The 27,852-nt window shown below is 42.6% G+C and overlaps 1 protein-coding gene across 2 annotated transcripts in view; it reads right to left on the bottom strand.

Moving 5' to 3' along the window:
- Positions 1-27,852, bottom strand: part of CFAP99 (cilia and flagella associated protein 99) — a 158,776-nt gene that overhangs the window by 37,015 nt on the left and 93,909 nt on the right. For both annotated transcript variants that reach the window (XM_089691512.1, XM_089691513.1), the window contains 4 exons: positions 16,898-17,102; positions 6,726-6,867; positions 4,585-4,736; positions 3,790-3,995 (listed from right to left, as the gene is read on the bottom strand). In XM_089691512.1, coding sequence (XP_089547638.1) covers positions 3,790-3,995; positions 4,585-4,736; positions 6,726-6,867; positions 16,898-17,102 — 705 coding nt within the window. The remainder of the gene's footprint in view (positions 1-3,789; positions 3,996-4,584; positions 4,737-6,725; positions 6,868-16,897; positions 17,103-27,852) is intronic.

Here is a 27,852-nt window from a genome sequence, read left to right as displayed (position 1 = left end):
CTCATAGAACATTCAGAAGTTTAGAAATCCTTCTGTAACCAATGCCATCAGTATGTTTTGCAACAATAAGGGTGCAAAGGTCTTGAGAGAGCTCTTTCCTATTACTCATCATGAGTAGTTTTTTGTGTGACACCTTGGTAATGAGACACCTTTTTATAGGTCATCAGTTGAGACTGAACCAACTGATATTACTCTGCACTGACAAGGGGCAAGATTGGCTTCTAATTACTGTTAGATTTCAGCTGGTGTCTTGGATTTCCATGCATTTTTTGCACCTCCCTTTCTTCATGTGTTCAATACTTTTTCCCTGTGTTATTCCATTTTATTACACATACCTGAATTTCTGAACTTATTTGTTTTGGTTTCATTGTATGCATGGATTGCTACCGACACGTAGTGACAATTTCATGTCAATAGCACCTTTAGAAATATATTTACCTAAACAAATGGTGGCGCATTCAATATTACAGTGTCTTGAAAAAGTTTTCATACCCCATGAAATTTTCCACATTTTTTCATGTCACAACCAAAAATGTAAATGTATTTTATTTGGATTTTATGTGACACAAAGTGGCACATAATTGCGAAGTGGAGGAAAATGATAAAAGGTTTTCAAAGTTTTTTACAAATAAATATCTGAAAAGTGTGGCGTGCATTTGTATTCAGCCCCCTTTACTCTGATACCCCTAACATCACCAGTAACATTATTAATGGAAGAAAAGCCTGTATCTAAACTGGACTATTTCCCTGGAATTCTGAATAGACACTCTGGAATTCTGTCACATGGCAAATGTTGGAAACGGGTACAAGAATTTGCCTCAGGAAGCCCAATGGGAGGGTCCATACCAGACAGTCCTCAGTGCTCCCCGCTCAGCTACTGCACCTGTCATGGGTACTAGACAGCTTAATAGTATTGCTGGAATCCATCCAGTGCCGTCCACTATCAATCACAAGGACTGGCAGATTTGATGGGGGACTAGTCTCTCAGTATCCCAGTCAGGCTCCTCCCACTGTCCATGTTCAGCCCCATGTTATTGGTTGCTATGATGGTGACAGACTATGTCCTAGGAACCAATAAATTTAAAACACAACACAATAATATAGTTAATACACATCAAACTCCACTCTGGTAACTCCGGCCTGTCTCTGTACGCTCATTTTTAGTTGGTCCTAATTTTCTCCAGTTTTCTTATCTATGAACTAACGGTAATTAAGTTTGAATTTGTCACAATCAAATCGACACATTATGAAGGTGGAGCACATAAGAGCTACTTGAATCCATTGCATGTGTCAGAACTCTTTCTGAAACTGTTACAAGGCTTTGATGAATTAGGCTTAGGACTGTTAATAGGGACCATACTGTCAGAAAAGTGTTTTCAAATGCTTTATTGAATGCCCTCCTATATTTTAACCCACCGCGAACTGACACGGAGCAAATGTCTTATCTAGACGCCCAGGCCTCCTCTGCAGGTGTCTCTCCATAATACATTACTGAGATCATTTCTTGTCAACATCTAATTCACACTTTTCATTTCTGTCCACATTTTCTGCCAGTTACACTGCAATGCGTGTCCTAAAAATTATGTAGCAGGATATATTTTCTAGGACAGACTATACCTTTCTAGAATTGTATTTATTTGTAGATTAACGTGTGCACCTGTGCCCAGACTATGGAAGTGAACCTATTTTTAGTGATTTCGTTTATAAGGTTGAAAAAAGTCCATCGAGTTCAACAAATGTGTATGTATGTGTGTGATTTTTATTCTCTAACAATTCTCATCCCCCAGTATATTCTACTAACTGAGGAAGATGTCTAAAAGTTTTTTGAAGCTGTCAAAGCTCTCAGCTAGTACAGTATTCTTACACCAAGCCATCACTGACCTCCCTAGCTGCTTTTCATGTGAAGTTATTCTTTCTCAAAGATCCACACAGCAAAGACACTAATTGTGGGATTCAGTCTGTTTCTAACAACGTAGAACCCTGGTTCCCAACCTGTAGCCCAGGGGCTGCATGTGGCCCTTTGGCCCCTGCTTGCAGAAGTCTGTGTTTTTCTTACCTAGGATCATGTCAGTAAATGACTTTTAGTAGTTAAATGGTTTGGTTTATTTCATTCACACCATCTTACTTTTTTTCCTGCACTGCGCATCCCTTTGTTCTTTTTAGGTTTTATTATTCCACTGATTTAAATGGATTTTAAATGGTTTTTGCTGAGAGAAATGTTAACTATGGCACTAGTAACATGTAAGGGGGCTGTAGTGGGGCACAAATATGTAAGCGGTAAATTGTAAAGGTACTGTATTGGCAGTGAATTCTTGCAGCCTCATATAAGGGTGTCTCCCATCTATGTCTCCTTAAACATGTCCACAGTGTACAAATATTTCTATAGCATATTTGCTGTCTCTGACCATTTCCTTTTGTATGTCTGCCTTCCCTGACAGCTTCTTGTAGCATTACATTCACTGAATATTGTGTGGCCCTTTGGGGATGACAGGGGCCTTACCTGGGCACCTGCTTACCTGAACCACAGAGTTCATCTTCACACAGCCCCATTATCCATTCACGGTTACCTGTGAATAGAGAGTGAATAGAGAGACTACAAGTCCAATCTACCACCCCAGCAGGGAGACTTGTGTGACATCACTGCAGTCTTAGGAATAGTTTGCAGGATCCTATATATTGCACCCACATTCCACTGATCTCAGTTGCAATGTTCTGCAGGCGCAAATGCAAATAATAAATAATAAATGTACATTCTCTTTTTTTAATATGTTATTTTTTTAATTCCTTCAAGAAGGTTGACCACCACTGGCTTAGAAACACCTGCTGGTTTTTTACAATAGAGGGCTGGCAGGATACCAAGATCTGATCTTTGAAAAAAAAGCTAAGATTTCAATGCCTGTCTTGTGAAGTTTGAACATGAATTTTGAATTTCCCTTCAATGCTAATAGATACAGAGATACTGTTTGTTCAAAATATTTAGTGTGCATGATCTGGGTAAAGGTTTACTTTGAAGAATGCTAAATAGCTTTTAATGCAAACCTGTGCTTTGACCTGTGCAAAAAAGTTAAGCCTATTGTAAGAGCTCTCCACCTTGTCCAATCTAAGAACACTTTGCATTCATTCAAAAGATACAAAGCATTCCCTGAATGGAGCTGGTGCAGAGCAGCTAAACCTCATGTGTTCTGAATGCAGTAGGGCAGCCACTCAGCATGGGACCCAAAAGCAAGTGGAGATCATTGGAGCAGAGGTGTCTTCTTCAGCAATTTCCAGGTTCCAGGGGCATATTGGCCAGGTGTGGTGAATACATAGTTCCATTGGTCCAAGCGGGTCTAAAGTAACTACAGTATGTAAAAAATATCCATATCTGGAATTCTTTAAGGTTTCCACCTTTCTCCAACACAGGAATCTTTTCCTGCTTTAGTTTTGTTTCTTTTTCCAGTGCAGACTTGAAAACAAAAGGGGAATTTCAGTTTACAATGCGCTTGGCTCCTTTACACAGATCACGTAAGAAGCCCAAGCCTTTATCCAGCTATTCCAGTTATCTAAGTTACAAAGTTGTGAAGTGAAGGTGTAAACCTCTTCAGAAAATACCTGCCAAGCATGGTTTGGCTTGATTGCACTGAATGTCGTGAAAGATTGGTTTGCAAGAAAATTGAAGATTTAAACCCTAGAGGGTAGATATTAAAAGACCTAGTGCCTCAGTTGTTCAAGCCCTGGGTATATGAATCAGACCCATTTTGCATAATCAATATTATATCCATTTGAGAAAGGTCAAGGCATTGCACTAACCTGAGAAGAGCTGCTTTCCCCATAGCTGCCCTGTGCAGTGAGATCTGCTCCAAGGTGTCCAGAAGGAGCTGCTGTTTGGTCTGCTTCTCCTCCAGGATCTGATCCCTCTTCTCCTCCTCTGCTTTCCTCTGAGCCTCCTTCAGTAGGGACAGACGTTCATGGAGCTCTGCTATGGACATCTCACAGTTCAGCCGATATCCTGCAGTCTAAAAGGGATGGAAGATTTCTATCATGAATCCTTTAGCAACACAACAAATGGGCAAAATGGTTCTTGCTAGTGTTATATTGTTGTTATGCTGTATTCATGAACCATTAACATACACACATCAGATGATAGAATGTCCGAATTACAAACTTCCAGACAAGATGCAAAATATGAACCATAGAGAAAAAGTTTCCTTTCCGAAAGGACTTGCCATACAAGAGGTGGAGGGTACTAAATGCAATCGATAAGGCTGATGACAATGTCTGGAGGTGCTGTGAAGACCGTTATTCAGAGATAAACGGTTGAAGTAAAGAGAAAGAAGGGTAATGAATTCTTCTACAAGTGGGTTTTGGGGGACCGTTTACATGTATGAAAAACCAGGTCAAGTCTGATAGATTAGGAAAAAGTGATTGAAAGGATGGGGGCATCTCTAGAAAAGTTATGAAGTTGTAGAACATAACACCATTTACAACATGCCATACTAAGTTGACAGTTTACGAAAAACAGACTATCACAGTATTTGAGGTCACAGAGAAAATTGTTTGATGTCACGATGTTGCATACATTTAATAGTTTTCTTCATCACTCACCTCTGTTAAATCCACAAACTTGTGTCTGATGATCGGCACTGACTCCATGGCTCGAATCTCACGGATCAACTCAAATTTTTTCTTCAGTTCCTCTTCAGCCTCCTCCAGAGCTTGTCGTAACAGCTCCCGGCTCTCCTCTGTCACCTCTTGCACTGAAAATAAGGTATGAATGGTTTGTAAGTGTAACTACTTTTCTTCCTTACACTAGCAACACTATGGTTCCCTTATCTTGCCCCGATGGATGATAAATAGCTCTACATTTACAGTAGGTTGCATCTGTACTATAAACCATTGTTTCTGAACCCACATCTGACCACAATGGGACAAATGAATAATTTATCCACTGGGCCACTCACTTTCCTTAAGGATAAGTTCACCTTTAAACAAAAAATAATAAATGCACATTTTGCAGGTAAAAATTGTGCATTTACTCTTTTTTGTTTTGGGAGCCTTGAAAGCATTGTACCAGCGATCAGCAAATCGCTGGTGCCATGCAGGACTCCTGCAGACCTGTCACTGTATCTGTGTGCTCATACCTCTACGAGTGAGCAGATACATTCTTGCAGGAAGAATCAATGAACTACCACAGTGCTCAACAGCACCGTGATGGTTCATTGAGAACTACAAGTCAACAGCCGCAAAGGCTGTCGGAACTTGTAGTTTTCCCAATCTCAGAATACTGTGAAAGAGTGATGCGGCCGGGCAGGCGGAGCACCACACAGTCACTTTTTTTTTTAACAAATTGTGACAGCTAGCAGGGGAAGAAGATCTCCCACTAGCTGTCCCAATGGGGGATCAGGGGGTGGGGGGAGCGCGGGCCAGTCCTTTTGTAACATGTTACACCCTGAATATGTTTGTAACGTGTAACATCCCCAACTGACCTGGGAATGCCTTAGAATCCTCTTGTACTCGAGACATAGATGGCTAGGCTAGGTAAATGTGCTGACAGAACAGCTCAGACTCCTGATCCCAAGGGCCCCAATTTACATCAGTTTGAAAATGATAATGATCTACATCAGAACTAGTGGGAAATGGTATGTAGGCAAAGAGTAGTATTGTATTCATCAGGCTAGCTTTGAAATTACATAAATGAACGCCAACTTATAAAGTCTAGTTTATATAAATGAGTCCCACTGTGGGGAAGTTTAACTGATATAAATATTAGATATGATATGGCCCTCAGCCTCAAACTAGGGAAGCACACTTCTATTATTTCCTGTGGGTTTGGTGTGCTTTCTGAAAGCACACCAAACCTCCTGAATGCAGGCATTTGGGTGCACTTTCAGAAAGTTCATCACACCCGCAAGATACAATAGAAGTCAATGGCAAAGCACAGTTAACCGACAGGAAAGGTGCAGGTGCACTGAACCAATGGTGTGTGTAAACTGCAGCACATCAGTGTGTGCAGTCTTATGGGGGGTCAGGACAGTAAGGGATTGTTTACAATTGCGGTTTGGAGGTGGGGGGTGAGGCAGTAAAACCCCCATAGTTGAGAAGTGTTATTACCACACCACCCAACCACTGGTGCAACGTCAGGGATCGCAATGGTGACCACTAGTGCAGTGTCAGGGGTAGCAAGGCTCCAGGGGACCCTTGCAGCCTCTCTGTCACAATCTGTTTTACACTTGGACAGGGGGGCGATGGGGGAGGCATATACAGGAACCGATCCTCTTCATTTTCCTCCTGCGACCATTGAAAGCCAACTTCTCCTCCTCTCCCTCCCACTGGCATTCAGTGGCTGCAGGGAGAAAATGTTCATTATGCTATTCAAAATAAAGAATTAAAAATCCTGAACCATTTAATTTCGTTTTGGCCCCTGATCCATTACCAAATCATTCAAGTGGCTCTCTCTCTTCAAAAGGTTGAGTACCCCTGTATTAGATGAATGTTCACAGGTTAAAATACTGGTTGTTTACATCAATTCAGCATTCCAGGAGGCAACCTCTCTCCACTGGAGAAAACCATCCTGCACAATACAGCCATTATAAACAATGTTCATCAAGGGGAATAAATAGAGCTATAACAAGTGTATGTGTTCCACAATAGGCTACCATCCTTCATCATTGAAACTTCAGGTTTGGAAGGTCTTGGCCTTTAACCAGCACCATTTATTTGTCAGCTTTAGTGTATATATATCATACCTATTCTTTGCTTGTATCTCTGGAGTTTCAAGCGTGCTTGTTTGGTATTTTTGCGCCCCTCGGACACTTGTTCTACCAAGTCTCTCATCTCCCTCTCTTCCTGTAGGCGTTTCTCTGCATACTGGCGCATCAGCTTCTGTGCCTGTATAACAAACGCATGGGTAGAAGACAATGAACAGACCTGCCATTAATAACTGTTGTGCCAGCTAACAGTAGGAGGCACCTTTATATACACTGAGCAGCCAACAACTTAACTGGACTCATGCCGAATCATTCCTGACAGCCGTGCCTACTGTATTTTATTATTCACCAGTGAAAATGAGCTATTTTTATTATATTTATTTATTTCAGGTATTTATATAGCGCCATCAATTTACACAGCGATTTACATATATATTGTACATTCACATCAGCCCCTAACCCTCAAGGGGTGTACAATCTAAGGTCCCTAACTTACAGTCATACATACACATACTAGGGCCAATTTAGACAGGATCCAATTAACCTACCAGCATGTCTTTGAGGTGTTAGAGAAAACCAGAGTACCCGAAGGAAACCCACGCAGGCACAGGGAGAACATGCAAACTCCAGGCAGGTGGTGCCATGGTTGGGATTTGAACCAATGACCCTAGTACTGCCAGGCGGAAGTGCTAACCATTGAGCCACTGTGCTGCCCTATTAGATGCAAACTTTACTTCAAGAACCTGCACTGGCATAACAGAACAGGAAAGGTAATGAAGACTATTTAAATACTTATTTCAATATTGTTCCCTAAAATATCTGTTTGTCACAAAGATGGAATTCTACTTTAGCATTAGCAGATAGTGAATACATGATTTCTTTTGTAAATAACAAAAACTTTTTAAATAAAGATTAAGATAAGTGTACTCTATGTTTAATGTGATCCTGTGCCCGGACTATGCACACTGACATATTCACACACAGCATTCTGAACAAGCAGTAAAAGCACTCATTCACATCATCGGGAGTGTGTTATGGTGTGTATAACATGTGCGCTGTGGTCCATCAGGAGTGTTATGGTGTGTATAACATGTGCGCTGTGGTCCATCAGGAGTGTGTTATGGTGTGTATAACATGTGCGCTGTGGTCCATCAGGAGTGTTATGGTGTGTATAACATGTGCGCTGTGGTCCATCAGGAGTGTGTTATGGTGTGTATAACATGTGTGCTGTGGTCCATCAGGAGTGTGTTATGGTGTGTATAACATGTGCTGTGGTCCATCAGGAGTGTGTTATGGTGTGTATAACATGTGCGCTGTGGTCCATCGGGAGTGTGTTATGGTGTGTATAACATGTGCGCTGTGGTCCATCGGGAGTGTGTTATGGTGTGTATAACATGTGCGCTGTGGTCCATCGGGAGTGTGTTAAGGTGTGTATAACATGTGCGCTGTGGTCCATCGGGAGTGTGTTAAGGTGTGTATAACATGTGCGCTGTGGTCCATCGGGAGTGTGTTAAGGTGTGTATAACATGTGCGCTGTGGTCCATCGGGAGTGTGTTAAGGTGTGTATAACATGTGCGCTGTGGTCCATCGGGAGTGTGTTAAGGTGTGTATAACATGTGCGCTGTGGTCCATCGGGAGTGTGTTAAGGTGTGTATAACATGTGCGCTGTGGTCCATCGGGAGTGTGTTAAGGTGTGTATAACATGTGCGCTGTGGTCCATCGGGAGTGTGTTAAGGTGTGTATAACATGTGCGCTGTGGTGCATCGGGAGTGTGTTAAGGTGTGTATAACATGTGCGCTGTGGTCCATCGGGAGTGTGTTACGGTGTGTATAACATGTGCGCTGTGGTCCATCGGGAGTGTGTTAAGGTGTGTATAACATGTGCGCTGTGGTCCATCAGGAGTGTGTTATGGTGTGTATAACATGTTTGCTGTGGTCCCTCAGGAGTGCGTTATGGTGTGTATAACATGTGCGCTGCGGTCCATCAGGTGTGTGTTATGGTGTGTATAACATGTGTGCTGTGGTCCATCAGGAGTGTGTTATGGTGTGTATTACATGTTTGCTGTGGTCCATCGGGAGTGTGTTATGGTGTGTATAACATGTGTGCTGTGGTCCATCAGGAGTGTGTTATGGTGTGTATAACATGTGTGCTGTGGTCCATCAGGAGTGCGTTATGGTGTGTATAACATGTGTGCTGTGGTCCATCAGGAGTGTGTTATGGTATGCATAACATATGTGCTGCGGTCCATCAGGAGTGCGTTATGGTGTGTATAACATGTGTGCTGTGGTCCATCAGGAGTGCGTTATGGTGTGTATAACATGTGTGCTGTGGTCCATCAGGAGTGTGTTATGGTGTGTATTACATGTTTGCTGTGGTCCATCGGGAGTGTGTTATGGTGTGTATAACATGTGTGCTGTGGTCCATCAGGAGTGCGTTATGGTATGTATAACATGTGTGCTGTGGTCCATCAGGAGTGCGTTATGGTATGTATAACATGTGTGCTGTGGTCCATCAGGAGTGTGTTATGGTGTGTATTACATGTTTGCTGTGGTCCATCGGGAGTGTGTTATGGTGTGTATAACGTGTGCTGTGGTCCATCAGGAGTGCGTTATGGTGTGTATAACATGTGTGCTGTGGTCCATCAGGAGTGTGTTATGGTATGCATAACATATGTGCTGCGGTCCATCAGGAGTGCGTTATGGTGTGTATAACATGTGTGCTGTGGTCCATCAGGAGTGCGTTATGGTGTGTATAACATGTGTGCTGTGGTCCATCAGGAGTGTGTTATGGTGTGTATTACATGTTTGCTGTGGTCCATCGGGAGTGTGTTATGGTGTGTATAACATGTGTGCTGTGGTCCATCAGGAGTGCGTTATGGTGTGTATAACATGTGTGCTGTGGTCCATCAGGAGTGTGTTATGGTATGCATAACATATGTGCTGCGGTCCATCAGGAGTGCGTTATGGTGTGTATAACATGTGTGCTGTGGTCCATCAGGAGTGTGTTATGGTGTGTATTACATGTTTGCTGTGGTCCATCGGGAGTGTGTTATGGTGTGTATAACATGTGTGCTGTGGTCCATCAGGAGTGCGTTATGGTATGTATAACATGTGTGCTGTGGTCCATCAGGAGTGCGTTATGGTATGTATAACATGTGTGCTGTGGTCCATCAGGAGTGTGTTATGGTGTGTATTACATGTTTGCTGTGGTCCATCGGGAGTGTGTTATGGTGTGTATAACGTGTGCTGTGGTCCATCAGGAGTGCGTTATGGTGTGTATAACATGTGTGCTGTGGTCCATCAGGAGTGTGTTATGGTATGCATAACATATGTGCTGCGGTCCATCAGGAGTGCGTTATGGTGTGTATAACATGTGTGCTGTGGTCCATCAGGAGTGCGTTATGGTGTGTATAACATGTGTGCTGTGGTCCATCAGGAGTGTGTTATGGTGTGTATTACATGTTTGCTGTGGTCCATCGGGAGTGTGTTATGGTGTGTATAACATGTGTGCTGTGGTCCATCAGGAGTGCGTTATGGTATGTATAACATGTGTGCTGTGGTCCATCAGGAGTGTGTTATGGTGTGTATTACATGTTTGCTGTGGTCCATCGGGAGTGTGTTATGGTGTGTATAACGTGTGCTGTGGTCCATCAGGAGTGCGTTATGGTGTGTATAACATGTGTGCTGTGGTCCATCAGGAGTGTGTTATGGTATGCATAACATATGTGCTGTGGTCCATCAGGAGTAAACATGTGTGCTGTGGTCCATCAGGAGTGTGTTATGGTGTGTATAACATGTGCGCTGTGGTCCATCAGGAGTGTGTTATGGTGTGTATAACGTGTGCTGTGGTCCATCAGGAGTGTGTTAAGGTGTGTATAACATGTGCGCTGTGGTCCATCAGGAGTGTGTTATGGTGTGTACAACATGCGCTGTGCATGCATGCTGTGGTGCATTATAAAACACAAGCCGGTGCTTGCTTTTCGTTTTTCTGTTTTTTTTTTAATTGAACATGACATTCATTTAACTTCATGTATGACAGCCCATTGTGATGTGTTATAGTGCAACACAACGCACTGTGCAAAGAAGCAACCCATCTTACTCTTTTTCAGTGCACGCCAGTACAGCACATTGGTGTGAACTGGAACAATGGGACACAGGACTATTGCGACGGGCCCTTATTAATCTCTGTATCTTAAAGCATTGTGAATGAGGGCGTGTTCTTCCTGTGGTGTCTATGGGACAAGAAGAGGAGGGAAATCTCTCCAATGGGACTCCATCAGCAAAAAATAACCTGGCAAGGATTTTACCCCTCCCTACTTTTTAGCTTTACTCCAACAGCCAACTGGCTGCAGTGCACATATGCTAACAAAGGACGTGCTGAGAGGAGGGGAGAGCAGAGAGATAAGCTCATCAGTTGGCTGCTTTTCCTTTTACAGCCTGGGGGAGGGATACGATTTGTTAGTGATACCTAACTGCAGCACAGAAAAATCTGGTCTCCTGCCCTACCTGACAGTTTTGTGCTGCATGTTAAAGACACATTTCATGAATGGATGGACTAAGTGTCATTTTTGTCAGCTGCTTCCTTCCTCTGCTATCTGAAAGTTTTCCTGACACCAAGAGGTAAAAAAGTGATAGGGGAGGGAGCTCTAACACACAGCCTGTGATTAACAGCCTCAGCTCTGTTCCTGAGTACTTTGTGAAGTGGGGATGTCCCTTCCCTCCAATCAGCTCTTAATGAGTTCTGCAAAGTGTAACTTCAGCTCCCCGACCCTTACTTTCTGAAAGCTCAGACAAGTTGTATAAATTCTGCACTTTGAATGGATGTAGAGTAGAGAACACTGCAGATAAACAGGTACAACTTATGTAGGAGGATTTGTTTCATCTCTGTGTATTACCTGAGGCCAGTCACTTCCAGGGGCGGACTGACCATTTGGAAACTCGGGCACTGCCCGAGGGCCCGGGGTCAGTAGGGGGCCCCATGAGATGCCCCTGGTAACTTTTTCATAGGCTTTTTTGAGTTTGGGCAAGGACACAGGGGCCCCATCATCCCCTATTGCCCGGGGGCCCCATGAGTTGTCAGTCCGCCCCTGGTCACTTCATTAGGTATATGGAAGGGTTTACAACAAAAGCTACTACCGAGCTTTATTTGTCCTTTAAAGAAGATCTGCAGAATATCCAAAAGAAAAGAAAAAAAAAATCCTGTTTCCATGGGGGGGGGGGGGGGAGGATTATGATCCTGAACTGGTAAAGAACAAGCCACTAGCCTGTGTATTTATACCCTCACAGGTTTCCTTTAAGATGTTTATTCTTTATGGTAGCTGTGTGAATTACCAGTGGAGATATTACTGTATATTAACTTTGACATTCCGCCATCGCGTTCTGTGCTTTACTATTGTCTTAATACTCTAATGAATTCAAAAAACGGCAAATGAGATCTGTTGATGTAGTTTACGATCGCTGCGTGACTATTATTTGTGATTATTTATCGTTGTCACAGATGGGATGAGGCTGTTTGTCTTAAGAACTAGAATGGGATTTGTGATGATTAATGCCACACATAGAGATAGGCAAAAGAATACAGATAACTGAATCCTATATACCCAACAGCTATACAAAAGTTCTGATTAATTACATGACTTTGCAGCAGTGGCAACTTGCTTTACATCATGCTATAAAGCTGCGCTCCGGAGAAATGCCAAAACTACTGGAGCTGCAAATGTTAAAAAATCATTTTTGCCTAGGGTACCAGTCAAAAAACAGCTTTACCTACCTCATCCCTGATTCCCTACTTTTTCCTGTCACTCTACTCTTTCCTCCAAAACTCATGGATGGGGGACAGGCCCTCAACATCCTCACTCATAATGCAGGATTGCTGGTCCAATATTGTATGTGATGTCATTAGAACAGCCTTTCTCAACTAGAGTTCCATGAAGCCCTAGGCTCCCTCCATGGATTGCTAGAGGTTCCTTGATCAATGAGAAATGCCTGCCTCTCAGATAAGTAACCACTGGCCAGGGGCGGACTGACAACTCAAGGGGCCCCCGGGCAATAGGGGATCATGGGGCCCCTGCGTCCTTTCCCAAACTCAAAAAAGCCCATGAAAAAGGTACCAGGGGCATCTCATGGGGCCCCCTACTGACCCCGGGCCCTCGGGCAGTGCCCGAGTTTCTAAATGGTCAGTCCGCCCCTGCCACTGGCAACAATGATAGTTTTAGCTATCTATAAAGGGTTTCTTTCCAATGATCACAAATGTTAGGATCAGTCTTCCCACTGAAAGCAACAAAAAAGAGAAGCGCAATCTAGTAATTGTGCAATAAAATAGATTAAAACAATGAAATAGCAGTTGGTTCCAACATACAGTATATGCAGTAATAACTATTGTCTCTCTTAGCCCTCACGCACACGGGACGTTTTGATAACGCTGGTAACGTTCGCTGTGTAAAGTCACGTTAAAAACAGGAGTTTTTCAGCTTTTTTATAGAATTTTTGCATTAGCGTTTAGCGGTGTTTTGCTGAGATTAGCGACGTTTTTCTGCGTTTTTCCTTGTTTGCAGTTTTTAGCGTTTTTTTTTTACCTAAAAAATATTTTTTGGGTCAAAAAAACATCCAAAAACGCCAGTTTGCAGCATTTTACCGCGTTTTCAGTGTTAGAGTGTTTTTACAGCTAGTCCTGGGTTTTTTTTCCAGCCAAAAAACGTTCATCACAGTCTATATGTACGTGGACACCTAGGATAACATGCTGGGGAGTTTACTAGCTGTAGAAAAAAATGTCAAAAGCCAAAAACAGCCGCTGCAAAAACATCCAGTTTGCATGAGGACTTATTGTTTTAATGTATTTGTATTAAATATTTACTGCGCTAGGTTGTACTTTCTTTTTGTTGCTTTTGTTGCACAGACTGTTTTCAAGACTTTGGTCAGATAAGGCTCCGTGCACATTAGCGCTTTTTATAAGCTCAAAAAATGCTGGATGAAAAACGCTGATAATAGCGTTTTTTGAGCTGGCTTGTAGTAGCATTTTATTAGCGTTTTTACAGTACATGAAGAAAAAAAATGCTACAAAAAAAGCAATTTAGGAGCTCCCAAAAGCTCTACAAAAACAATTTTTTTTCTGCTCCTAAACACTGAAGCTTGAAAAAAGGGTCTAGCATAAAATAATGGGTATGGACACATAGGATAACACTATTGGCTTCCAGGAGCAGAAAAAACATGTTCATAATAGCTTCTAGGACAGGGGTGTCCAAACTTTTTTCAAAGAGGGCCAGATTTGATGTGAACATGCATGAAGGCCGACCAAAAAAATGAATGGATATAGGAGCGACTGATACTGGTCAGGACATATTTGAAATCTGTACTTGTTTCTCCCCCTAAAAATAAAAAAAGCAAAATTACTCTCACTGATTTCCTTCAACACTTGAGAAGGGAGTGCACCTTTGCCTTTCATTGGCCTCATGCATGATCTGAAACGCGTCGCATTGCATGCTGGACATCCCTACGTCATCACGCTGACGTCGATGCTACGCTCCAGGGTGGACTCCAGACGCCATCTTTGAATCCCACACATGCCAGCCGGCTCCCTGTGAACATCTCGAGTCTCCTCCAGCGCTTAGTACGATGTATATATACAGTTGCAAGAAAAAGTATGTGAACCCCTTGGGATTACGTGGAGTTTTGCATGAATTGGGCATAAAATGTGCTCTGAACATCATCTAAGTCACAACAATAGAAGAACACAGTCTGCTGAACATAATACTACACAAACATTAGATGTTGCCATGGTTTAATTGCACATAGCATGTAAACATTCACAGTGCAGGGAGGAAAAAGTATGTGAGGCCCTAGCTTAATGGCTTCTCCCAGAGCTAATTGGAGCCAGGAGTGAGCAAACCTTGACTCCAATCAGTGTGATGATATTGGATGTGTTGCTGACAGCTGTCCTGCCCTTAAAAAACACACACCTGTTTTGGGTTTACTGGTTTCAAGAAGCACTGTCTGATGTGGACCATGCCTCGCAGAAAAGAGCTCTCAGAAGACCTACCATCAAGAATTGTTGACTTGCATGAAGCTGGAAAGGGTTACAAATGTATCTCCAAAAGCCTTGATGTTCATGTGTCCACGGTAAGACAGACTGTCTACAAATGGAGAAAGTTTAGCACTGTTGCTACTCTCCCTAGGCGCGGTCGTCCTGTAAAAATGACTGCAAGAGCACAGCACAGAATGCTGCATGAGGTAAAGAAGAATCCCAGAGTGTCAGCTAAAGACCTACAGAAATCTCTGGCACATGCTAACATTTTTGTTGACACATCTACAATAAGGAAAACGTTAAACAAGAATGGAGTACATGGGAGGACACCACGGAGGAAGCCATTGCTGTCCAAAAAGAATATTGCAGCACGTTTGAAGTTTGCAAAAGAGCACCTGGATGTTCCACAGCACTACTGGCAAAATATACTGTGGACAGATGAAACCAAGATTGAGTTGTTTGGGAAGAACACACACTATGTGTGGAGAAAAAAAGGCGCAGCACACCAACATCAAAACCTCATCCCCACTGTGAAACATGGCGGAGGGAGCATCATGGTTTGGGGCTGCTTTGCTGCCTCAGGGCCTGGACGGATTGTTGTCATTGATGGGAAAATGAATTCCAGAGTTTATCAAGACATTTTGCAGGAAAACGTACGACCATCTGCCTGCCAACTGAAGCTCCGCAGAGGATGGGGGATGCAACAGGACAATGACCCAAAGCATACAAGTAATTCAACAAAACAATGGCTGCAACAGCACAGAATACGCCTTCTGGAGTGGCCCAGTCAGAGTCCTGACCTCAACCCCATTGAAATGCTGTGGCATGACCTTAAGAGAGCGATTCACACCAGACATCCCAAGAATATTGCTACACTGAAACAGTTTTGTGAAGAGGAGTGGTCCAAAATGACTCCAGATCGTTGTGCAGGTCTGATCTGCAACTACAGGAAACGTTTGGTTGAGGTTATTGCTGCCAAAGGAGGGTCAACCAGTTATTAAGTCCAAAGGTTCACATACTTTTTCCTCCCTGCACTGTGAATGTTTACATGTTATGTGCAATTAAACCATGGCAACATCTAATGTTTGTGCAGTATTATGTTCAGCAGACTGTGTTCTTCTATTGTTGTGACTTAGATGACGTTCAGAGCACATTTTATGCCCAATTCATGCAAAACTCCACGTAATCCCAAGGGGTTCACATACTTTTTCTTGCAACTGTATACGGCGTTTATATTTAAAGTTGATCCAGGGAATATCCGATTGCCTTTCGGGGGATCAGGAAGGAATTTTTTTCCCAGCAGGAGAAAATTGGATCATGCTTTGCTGTTTTTTTTTCGCCTTCCTCTGGATCAATTGTGGGTATAGGATTATAACTTTTTTTTTTTTCTATGGTTGAACTGGATGGACTTTTGTCTTTTTTCAGCCAGACTAACTATGTAACTATGTGTACATCGAGGACGCCGCCATGTCCTTCGCTTTCACCACATATGCCTAAGCCTTTCGTTTTCTTTCATCATGTGTTTCTCATTATGTTCCTCAATAAATGTACCACTTTTCTCCTTTTTAGATATTGCCAAAATTACCTGTGGGGCTGTATTAAACCGGAACACGGGTCGCAATTGGCCCACGGGCCGGACTTTGGACATACTTGTTCTAGGAGCTTAAAAAAACGCTAGTGTGCATGGAGCAACAGGGAGAGCTGCACAGATCCTGGCTGCATCTTGATTACTATTGGCGTTGGAGGAATAATTTGGGCTGGGTACACCTGAGTGTACAGAGGGGGAATTTGGTTTTCTTACTCTTCCCGCTGACCATCACACTAATATGCTGTTAGCTGTAGATATATGAATTATTAGTAAGGGTTCCCTGAGCCCAGACAATTATTTCAAGGGTCCTCCTATGGTAAAAAGGGTTGATAAAAACTGCATTAGATTGTGACCAACAGATAGAACATCAAAAAGAAGTGATTCTGGGGACTGGCCACACATGGAGGAAGCCTGCACAATCAAGGGCTAGGGGAAGCAAAAATGCTTTATAATAGTACCACAGGCAAAAATGAGCATCCTAACCCTTGTAGTCTGGGGAGACTTATTGCAAGGGTAGTTCTGACATGTCACCAAAGATCCATCTTTCCTCTATAGTTCTGACATGTCGCCAGAGCTCAGCTGTAATACAAAGTACAGGTGTCACCTCCTCTTTCTTCATCACGGCCTTCTTCTTGTTCTCCTGGATGAGGTTCTGCCGGGCTAGAACAGCTTCCTCTCGGCTCAGCTTCCCTTCCAGCCGCCGGCACTCAATCTCAGCCAGCTGATGTTCCAGGTCCTTCTCCCGCATTTGTCGCTGCCATTCCAGAAACTCACTGGGGTCCCGGGCCCCATCCACCAGCTTCTCAATCCTAGAAGCCACATAAAAGTTTAAAGGTTAACTTCAGACAATTTTTGTTACTTTTGTATAGTGTTTGGAAAAGAAAAATATATTTTTTATATTTGTCTGTGACCACATTGACTGGACATTTCTTTGCTTCCTGTCCCTGTGACAGAAGACAATAAAAAACACCAACAAACATTCTAATCCTACCTCACGCCACTAAAAATGGGATGTTTGACTTACAGTACTTGTAAAATCTATTTCTTGGTATACATCACAGGACACAAGAAATACTTAAAGTGTTACTAAACCCACAACAATAAAATCAGTCTGTATATGCAGTAAAGCATGCTTGTTATACTCACTGTGGAACCTAAGGGGTTATTCCTCTGCCTTGTGTAAAAAGGCCGTTTGATCCTGTTTTCTCTGATCCTCCTCTTGTTCAAATGTCCACATCTTATCTCCTAATAAGACAAACTGAGCCCGTAGCCACATGTACATGCTCAGTTTGGTGTGTATTGCTCGAGAGGGTTTTCTTTTTTCTTGGGAAAGTGCATGTGATCAACACAGGGCCAATCAGTACTGTCCAGACAGAGGTCAGGGGTTCTGCATCCTCCTAGAGCAAAAAGAAAACTCCTCCTACAAGCTTCAACCAGTGCTCTGCTGAAGTCACAAGACTGCTCTAACTGCTGATGAGAAAAGGTATTTAGCAGTTTATATTTACTAAAATAATTGCACTTCCATGTTGTGTGTACTGTGGGAGACCAGATATAGTGAATGCAGGGTCCGGGGTTTAGTAACATTTTAATTGTAGACTATTGGGTTACATTCCACCTCTAGGTGATTGGACATTGGCAAGTAAAAAACCTTGACTCAGCCCTGCATACCCCTCAAGTCTACCCCCATCGGTCTAGCTGAACAGAATTACAAATCCTTTGGAATATTTGGCACATACAGTATATGTGTCATTATTGTACACTTTATCTAATGCTAAACTCTAGGCAGATATAAAAAGCACAAATGAATGCAGGGTTTTAATTGTAATGCATCATCACATGTATGTTTTAAATGCAAGCAGTGTAAGAACCTTCATTTCCCTTGGTATCAACCTCTTGAAGTCCCTGTACAGCAGTGCTGGGAAAGTGGACTGCAGAAGCAGCTCAAGGAGACAAGCAGGTGTGCTAAAGTGAAAGGCGCATGCAAACAGGAGGAGAAAGCAGAGTGCCAAAGAGCTGTCTAGTCATAGGGCGAGGGTTGGAAGGAAACCTATAAATGAAAGTGAAACTGCAGCAGAGAATGGTCAGGTCCACCTTCCCCAGCCAGACAGGCCTCTGCTTTGTGACAGAGCTGTGTAAACATCAGGAATGGATAGACAGGAATACAAATGATTTGGCAGTCACATGTGTATTTAGCTGTTTGCTGGAGTTCAGCTTAAAGCAATATGATACCCAAAACTAGAAATGTAATATATTGCAGCTTATCAATCTTTAGATGTGGTGGCTGCATCTGTTTGCTTTTTTTTAGTCTTTTTTCCCCTCAGTTTTTACCTGGTGATCTGGACAGTAACACGCCTCCAGTATTAGAGTGGCCCCACTCTGGAAGAAGGAGCACAGGGGAACCTTTGTTCAGCATCATTGTCAGTCTGGGGGGGGAGCGTTAAATGTACTAGCAGATTTAGATACACTAGCACATTGAAGCCAGACTCCAGCTAACACTTTATAAGCAGTTACAGCAAACAGTTTTTCTCCTTTAGGATTAAAGGTTTTACACAAGTAAAACATCACTGTAAGCACCCTTGGCAGTGCTGAATGATTTGTCTCATCTCTGTAACGGATATATCTGCAAGACAGCTTGTGCTTTTGAAAAACAGCAGACTTACTGACCAGATCACCAGGCAAAAACAGAAAAAAAGAAAGCCGAAAAAAGAAAACTAATGCAGCCATCACATATAAGAAATTGGTAAGCTGCAATAAAATAAATATTTGCTTTTGGGTTTAATACCACTTGAAACTGCTGATCTTAGCTTCTGTGTGTCAAAGCAAAATATACCACCAATCAACCATAACATTATGACCATCCACCAAAACCCATGGAGGCATGGACTCCAGTAGACCTCTGAAGGTATGCTGTGGTATCTGGCACCCGTGTTAATTTAGTTGATTAAAATATTTTCGTCTATGAAATTAACACTATTTTAGTTGGCTAAAACAGTTCAGCTGGCTAAAATACGACGAACTAAAATGGCATTTTAGGCAAAAGACTAGACTATGACTAAAATGAAATCGAAATTTGACGCCAAAATTAACACTGCACTACCACATAAGAATCAGTAGGGGGCATCTACTAATCTAAACTAAAAAGAATAAGAAAAAGGCTTTTCTTAATATTTAATGTCAGGTTTTTTTTATATTTTAAAGTTGCATTTCTGTTTATCAAAAAGCAATATTTTTGTTTATGAAATGTGCTTTTATATATGAAGAAGTTATATATTACAAAGGCAAAATCTGTGTCTGTAGTGCATTTTAAACTTTAATACCATAAATAATAACATGTTATTAGATTTTTACTCCCGGAGTATAAAATGAGTTTGGAAATTCTACAGAAATGCATATATAATGTATTCCAATTTAACTAAACCTATTAGACTGTAGTCAACTAAAATGTCGACGAAAACTAAAACAATTCAGATGACTCAAATATGACTAAAACTATTCAGATGACTCAAATACAATGAAACATAAAATGGCATTTTAGTCAAGACGATGACTAAACCTGAGTCAAAATTAACACTGTCTGGCACTCAGTAGCAGTTCCTTTAAGTCCTATGAGTTGCAAGATGGTGCATCCATGGATCAGACTTGCTTTTCCAGCACATCCCACAGATGGTCGATTGAATTGAGATCTGAAGAATTTGGAGGCCAAGTCAACACTCAAATCATTCTTGAATTCATCAGACCAGGCCACCTTCTTCCATTGCTCTGTGGTCCAGTTCTTGTGCTCACATGCCCATTGTAGGCACTTTTGGCTGTGGGCACCCTGACAGGTCTGTAGCTACAGAACAAACTTCGATGCGCTGTGTCTTCTGACATTCTGATTATTTTTTTCAGCAATTTGAGCTACAGTAGCTTTTCAATTGGATTGGACTACATGAGCCAGCCTTAGCTCCCCACATGAGCCCTTGCTGCTTCTGGACCCTGTTGCCAGTTTGCCAGATATTCTTCCTTAGACGACTTTTGGTAGTTCTGACCACTGCAGACTGGGAACATCCCACAAGAACTGCAGTTTTGAAGATGCTCTGACCTGTCCGGTGCCCTCCTGTACCTTTAAGGAGGGGTGGGCTCCCTCAGGTTCGCCTTGCCCTTGGTCTATCCATTAAATACATGTGCCTCTACTATGGGGGCTCTCAAAATTTGTAGAGTTAGGACTACAGAATACCGGGGTTCCATGATGAGGCTCTGTAGCTTGCATATGTATTTGCAATTGTATGCTAACCAAACCCCTGTTTTTAATGCATACTGTTAGACAGGTTTATTTGGGTTGTTTGCAAGCTAGCTAGCAAGTTGAGCTGGGAATTTTTCTCTTTTGTTGTTTGACAGACTCTGACCTAGCCTTACACTCATTTTTTCTGCTTTAAACACATCAACTTCAGAGACAACATGTTTAATTGCTGCCTAATATATCCCACCTACTTATAGATGTGATAGTAACAAGAATATCAATCTTATTCATTTTACCAGTCAGTGGTCATAATGTTATGGTTGATCAGTGTATCTAAACCAGCTGGAAAAAGCGAATGTTCCATGATACAAAAAGACCTTTTTCTAATTTGCTCTGTTTTAGCTGGGCTATCATTCACTGTTGCTGTGATAAATGGGGATGGGCACAGATGCAAAGTGTTTCATGGTATACTGGTCGTCTTTCTATTAAAAGAGAAGGGAAAAATAAAAACATATTTTTTGGGGTCCTCATTATTATTGGACCGGAGTTAATCATGTCTATATAAAAATAAAGACATACACATAAAGACAAGAATTACATGCTGTAGACCAATCTTTATGTAGTCTTTGAACAAAACCTGTTTGAGTCTCAAAAGCTATGGCAGATGATGTTCTAAAACTATAAAGTTCAGTCCTGCAGAGAACATTGATTACCTCTCCGAATGATAACATCAAAGCTCCAGCAATAATGATGTGTCTCTGCTTCCTGGCAGCTGTTCAAGTTCCCAGACTGGGATTAGATGCAAAGAAAGGTTGGTGAGTGAATGGACCTGATCCATGAATTGCTTGTTTCACTCACTTTCCAGCAGCAGAAACACTTTCTCAGTTGGGGTTGGGCTTACTTAACTACTTGCCATTTAAGGAGAGTATACAAAAGTACTTGTAAGTCCCAAGGACGTCTTACAATGATGCCAATTTTTAAAGTATAACTAAAAGCAAAACCTAATCATCGTCAAGCCTCATTTTTTTCAGGTTAAGGAAGCGGTTATGCGGTTTGGCAGGGAGAATCCGGATATAGAGCTTGCAGGGCACAAGGTACAAATCTTTGCTGATGTTTCGTCGGCCACTATCCAGAGGCGGCGCTCCCTCAAGCCACTTCTTTCTCACTTGGTTCAAAAGGGCATTAAATATCGTTGGGCCTACCCTTTTCGTCTGCAGTTCACTCTTAATGGAAAGTCCTATGGGTTTACTACATTCCAGGATGGCGAGGAGTTGCTGCTTCAGCTGGGTATTATATCTCGCAGTCCGACGTCCCATTCTCCCACGGGATCGGCTTCTCGACCTCCGCCGCTCCAGCCTTTGTGGACTACTCCATCGTCTAAGAAGAAGGGGTCCCGGAATCCGCCCGGGTGGACTTCTTGAACTTTTGTGTTCTTTTGGGGACTTTTCGCTGGAATATGTTCGTTGATGGCGGCCTTTCTGTGGCTCTTCGGAGCATTGGCCGCTGTTGTTATATTGGTTTGGGGGGATGGGCTGGGGGTGGGACTTAGGATGTTAATTGCATTTGTTTGCTGAATATCATTTCAGTGGCTCTAATTGCTTTGTTTTTTTGTTTAATGCACTGTGCGTTTGATTTATTGTTATTGGGTTGTAACTGCTGTTAGTGCCGGAGAGTGTCTTTGCGCTCTCCCTGATTGGAAGACTCTTCCCCGGGAATGTTTCTCTGGGCAGACCTATTCCACCGCAGGGCTATTGCTCTGTATTTCCTGGTACATTGTTTCCTTCATTTTCTGATACTGTTTTGTGTACCGCGGTCACTTGGCATTTGGACTTTTGTGATCCGAATGTTCTCTTTTCTTTTTTCTGTTTTTTTCTGTCTTTTTTCTTTTTGTTGTTTTCTGATTTTTTGGGGGGTCAGCTGGCGACATTTAGGGACTTATAGGGATCTTCTTACTTTTAAGGAACGAGGGGTCTTTATTCTGCTTAGTTCCATAATTATTTGTCATGTCTTCCGTACGGTCCACTAGCGGAGAAATTCGCTTCCTTTCTCATAATGTTCAGGGGTTCAATTCCCCATCCAAACGTATACAGGCTTTCAGCTCATACTACTCCCTTGGGGCGGATATAGTTGCCTTACAGGAGACTCATTTTCCACCCTCCTTCTCTCCACGTTATATTCATAAAAATTACCCTCTCTGCTTTTTTGCTAATGCCACAGAGAAAAAGCGGGGGGTGGCCCTTTGCTTTTCTCGTCGAGTGTCCTTTGTTGACTCTAAAATTATCCGGGACAAGGAGGGGAGATATCTTTTGGTGAAAGGCCACTTGGGAGGCGACCTTATCACTTTTATAATTTATTATACCCCCAATACCAATCAGGTTGAATTTTTCCAATCTTTGCTAAGTACTCTGGTAGGAGAATTTGAGGGTGACGTTATTCTAGCTGGTGACTCTAATTTAGCATTGGATCAGACTCTGGATCGTTCCCAAACCGCCACGCTTCAACCTCCTTCTAGGCGGAGCCGTAAATTGGCTCAACTTTTATATCGTTATGATCTTATTGATGCATGGAGGGAGGCTAATCCTACTTCCCGAGACTACTCCCACTACTCCAGGGCTCATGATAGTTATTCTCGCATTGACCATATTTTTCTTCATACATATTCACTCCCCAAACTTGTCACTGCTAAAATCTTTTCCACGCCCTGGTCTGACCACGACCCAGTTTCTATCACCTTTTCGTCCGAGACTCTTGGTAAGACGGCTTTTCATTGGCGTCTTAACGACTCTATTTTGGGTAATCCATCTCATTGTCGGGAAATTTCATCGCACCTACAAATGTTTTTTGATTTTAATAAAGCAGAGGACACGAACCCGGCGATTAATTGGACAGCTCATAAGGCCTCAGTCAGGGGCTATATTATTCAACTCTCTTCTCGTTTAAAAAAAGCCCGAACTGACCTACTTGCTACTAAAACTCAGTTATATATTGACCTGGTTGCTCAACATAAACAACATCCCAGTTCTGATTTGTTACTTAAACTTGACCAGGCCCGACTGGAACTTAATTTATGTCTTACTACCACTGCGGATAAACAACTTCGTTGGTCTAATCATAAATTCTTTACGTGGAGGGACAGACCTGGCACCTTGTTGGCACGCAAGCTGACTCCTAGACACTCCCAGACGGCCCTCCCCAAGCTCAGACTGGACAATGGTTCGTTATCCCAGGACCCGGGTAAGATCCTCCACAAATTTCAGTCTTTTTACTCTCAGCTTTATAGTTCGCCCACGGGGGGCCGTTCTTCTTCCTCTCTGGAGGCTTTTTTGGAGTCTATCTCCTTTTCCCCCCTCCAGGAGGCACATAGGGAGCTAATGGAACAACCTATCTCCTATGAAGAGGTTGGGAATGCGGTGAAATCCCTGGCCTCTCACAAGGCCCCGGGACCGGATGGTCTTCCTAATACTTACTATAAAGCTTTCCCGGACATTCTGATACCCCATATGGCCCTGTACTTTAATTATTTGCGGGAGGGGGGTGTGGTTCTCCCAGAGGAAAATAAGGCATTCATTAGTGTCATTCCCAAGCCTTTCAAGGATGCCGCTATGGTCTCCAATTACCGGCCTATTTCTTTAATTAATTGTGATTTAAAGATTCTTACTAAAATCCTGGCCTTACGGCTCCATAACTTCTTGGCCTTATACATTCATGATGACCAATCAGGATTCATAAGTGGTCGACAAACATCGGACCAAATTAGGCGGACTATAGCTTTGCTGTCAGCTGTGCAGTCCAATTGGGATGGATCGTCGCAAAGGGATGTTTTTCTACTGTCACTGGATATTCAGAAGGCATTCGACAGTCTGTCCTGGGATTATTTGTTTAAAACGTTGGACAGGTTTGGGTTTGGCCCTTATTTTACGACGTTGTTGCGGGCCCTCTATTCTACCCCGTCAGCTCAGGTATCCATTCGTGGACATAAATCAGTTCCTTTTTCGATAGAGCGAGGAACTAGACAGGGATGTCCTCTTTCTCCGTTGCTCTTTGCATTGGCGATGGAACCTCTTGCGATTGCTATTCGCGCTGATTCCTCTATATCGGGTGTTATCTGTGGTCAAAGGGTTCATAAATGTGCCCTATTTGCCGATGATGTTCTTATGTATATATCTGATCCTCGAACGTCTCTACCTGGTTTCTTCCATCTGTTTCATCGTTTTTCTGAGGTCTCCGGTCTTACGCTCAACTCCTCTAAAACTGTTGCTTTGAATATCTCTTTACCCGATTCAGAGGTTCGCTACTGCCGGGAAAACTTTGCTTTTCAGTGGGCTCCTGGTTCTCTCCCCTATCTGGGGATTCTTCTTACGAAATCTGTATCGACGCTATACCAGGCCAACTATATCCCGCTTTTCAAGCGACTTAAGAATGACTTATTAGCCTGGCAGGATCTTTCTCTTTCCTGGTTCGGTAGAATTAATTCTATTAAAATGACCTTCCTACCTAGATTATTATACTATTTTAGGACGTTACCAATTTTGATTCCCAAACGAGAACTAGTCTTCCTGCAGGCTGCAGTCTCCAGATTTGTTTGGAGGGGAAAGCGCCCTAGGCTGAACAAATCTACCTTGTTTTCTTTGAAGAGGCATGGTGGTTTGGGACTCCCTAATCTTTTCGCATATTTTCAGGCGGCCCAAATAGCACAACTATCTTGTACTACGGCCAGGGGATATGTCCCCCAATGGGTTGGGATTGAGGCTCTTTCGTGCCGTCCATATGCTATTGGTACTCTCATGTGGCTTCCCAATAGATTGCGCCCTCCTATTTTGTGTCCTACTCTATCTTATTCATTGTCAGTGTGGGATAGATGGCGAGCTCGTAAACCTTTTTTCTCTCCGCATACTCCGTTGGCTCCGGTGTTTGGTAATCCTGAGTTTGTTCCGGGTTTGTCTTTCGCGGGGTTCCAATGGTGGATTAATAAGGGTTTGCTACGTATTGGTGATTATTTAGATGGGGTTCGCCCTCGGTCTCGTCAGTATTTTGTGAATTTTTGTGGGATGCCTCGTGGAGAGATATTTCGTTACCATCAACTTCGCTCTTTTATTGATAGCAAACTTAGACTACTCACAGAACCTTGTGCGCTTACTTCCCTCGAGGTCTCCTGTGGGGCGAGTGGGGTAATGCGGGGTCGCTTGTCCATTGTTTATGCTTTGTTGGTTGATCCTCTAACAAAATTGTCTTACATGACTTTATGGGAACGGGATTTAAATAGTTCATTGGATTTGGATACCTGGCGGACGGCGGCCCATGCCTTATCGAAGATTTCGATTAACACTGATCTTGTTGAATCTAATTACAAGACGCTACTTCGGTGGTATTTGGTCCCTGCTCGCCTAGCCATTATGTATCCTTCCGTTTCTTCTGCCTGTTTCCGACGCTGTGGTCAAGAGGGTACTATGTTCCATGTCTGGTGGAAATGCCCAGTCGTGAGTAGGTTCTGGATCCGCATATTTAATTTTCTTTACTCAGTGACAGGAATTAATATCCGTAGATCGCCGGAAGTAGCCTTGTTTAATATACTACCCTCTGATGTTCCCAAAAGATCGATTAAAATAATTGTATATATCTTATTGGCGGCTCGCATTACTATAGCTAGGAGTTGGAAGCAATCTTTGATCCCGCTGGATAGGGTGAAACAAAAACTGAACTGGATAATGGTTAATGATAAACTGACGAGTATCGTCTCTGATGATGTGTCCAGATTTGAGAGGACTTGGGATCCTTGGATTGCTTATATTACTGTATCGTGAGTGTCTGGCAGCTGACCCCCCCCCCCCCCTCCTTTCTCTATTTTTCCTCTTTTTTTCTCTTTTCCTACTATTTGTTAAACATTTTTATTTTTCTTTGTTATTTTTGGTCTATTTTGCTATAATTGTTGTTTATTGATCTTTGAAACTTGTATATTTTGATGGCTTTGACTTTTTTCATGTGCATTGTAATGCTATTATCTGCTAAATTTCTTTTTTTTTTTTTTTTTTTTTTTTACCTACCAGTATTATGTTTATGATTCTGAATCTGGTTCCATTTTGTTGGTGGGCCCTTTCTTTTTTTTTCTTTTCTTTTATTGTTAGCCATCTTGTTTTAATATGTTTATTTCTCAATAAAAATATTGAAATATAAAAACAAAACCTATTTTTCTTAGTTTTGAATGAAGTGGAGAGGGATGAGGACCCCTGTCAGGTTTTTATTGCTGTCTGTGCCCCCCATTGGGGAGATTCACCCTCTCTATTTGTCCTATTTACCATTATCATTGAAAGTGAAAGTAAAAGAAAACCCCAAATTGTGGGTTGTCCCCAGTAAAGTAATAGTTGGGGTATCATCCAATGGGAACACTAGTTCTGGTGCCCTGAGAATTTGCAGGGATTTCCTCTCACTTCCTGTTTGGCTATGGGACAGAAAGTGAAGGAAAATCTCAACAATTGTTCTATCCAAAATGATAAAAGTTTTGCCTATAGTTCCATTTTACCAGCTGCTGTGGGCACTTGTGGTGTTTGGTGCTGGAGTGGCTGGCTGACAGTGCCATCTGGGATCCAATGCAAGCCCAAGAGCTACAAAGATGATCTGTTGCTTAGCATCCGATCCTGCTACGTTTGCTTCAAGCATTCTTTCACCCTCGAAATTGTAATTCTCCACTATCTCGCTAAAACATAACAATCTTTATCTCGCTAAAAGATAATCTTTTGACCCCTTATGAAGAAGTCTGAAGTGACGAAACGCGTCAAGGGACGTGATGTCGGACGTTACAGATTGACCGGAAGTAGCGGAACGGCCATCTTTACTAAAATGATATCAATACATGCATTCCTGGAAGCTGCTTGTAGATCCTGTCATATGGGAATACATGCGGTTTTATTACTATATTGATGTAAGCATATTTTATTAAAGCCTCGACTTATTTAATTTGAATACTACACTATATTGTCTTTTCTTTCCTTCTGAGTGGTATTCTATGGACGGCCTTGAGAAGTGTATCTGTCAGGAATGGACTTGCCAGTGGTGGTGAGACTCACCTGCCTTGTGGGCTGCAGTACCAGGGCTGGCCAGCAGGTGCTCTCAGCAACCAGAGGCTCACTCCTGCAATGAGCCATCACCTGAGGCTGATTACAGCAGGTGTATTTAAGGAATGGCCAGGCCTGTGATCAGGGCCTTGGTGTATGTTTCCCATAAGCCCCTGTACCTGCATCCTGTCTGCTTCCTGCCTGATCCTGATTCTGCTTTAATCCTGACTCTGCGTGAACTCTGCCTGTCCTGACCTCGGCTATTCCTGACTACGCTGCCGCCTGCTCCTT

Source organism: Staurois parvus, unplaced genomic scaffold, assembly GCF_062004578.1.
Source record: "Staurois parvus isolate SC_StPar_1 unplaced genomic scaffold, SC_StPar_1.0 ptg000564l, whole genome shotgun sequence".
In the NCBI taxonomy this organism is placed as follows: domain Eukaryota; kingdom Metazoa; phylum Chordata; class Amphibia; order Anura; family Ranidae; genus Staurois; species Staurois parvus.
This window is presented reverse-complemented; position numbering and strand designations above follow the sequence as displayed.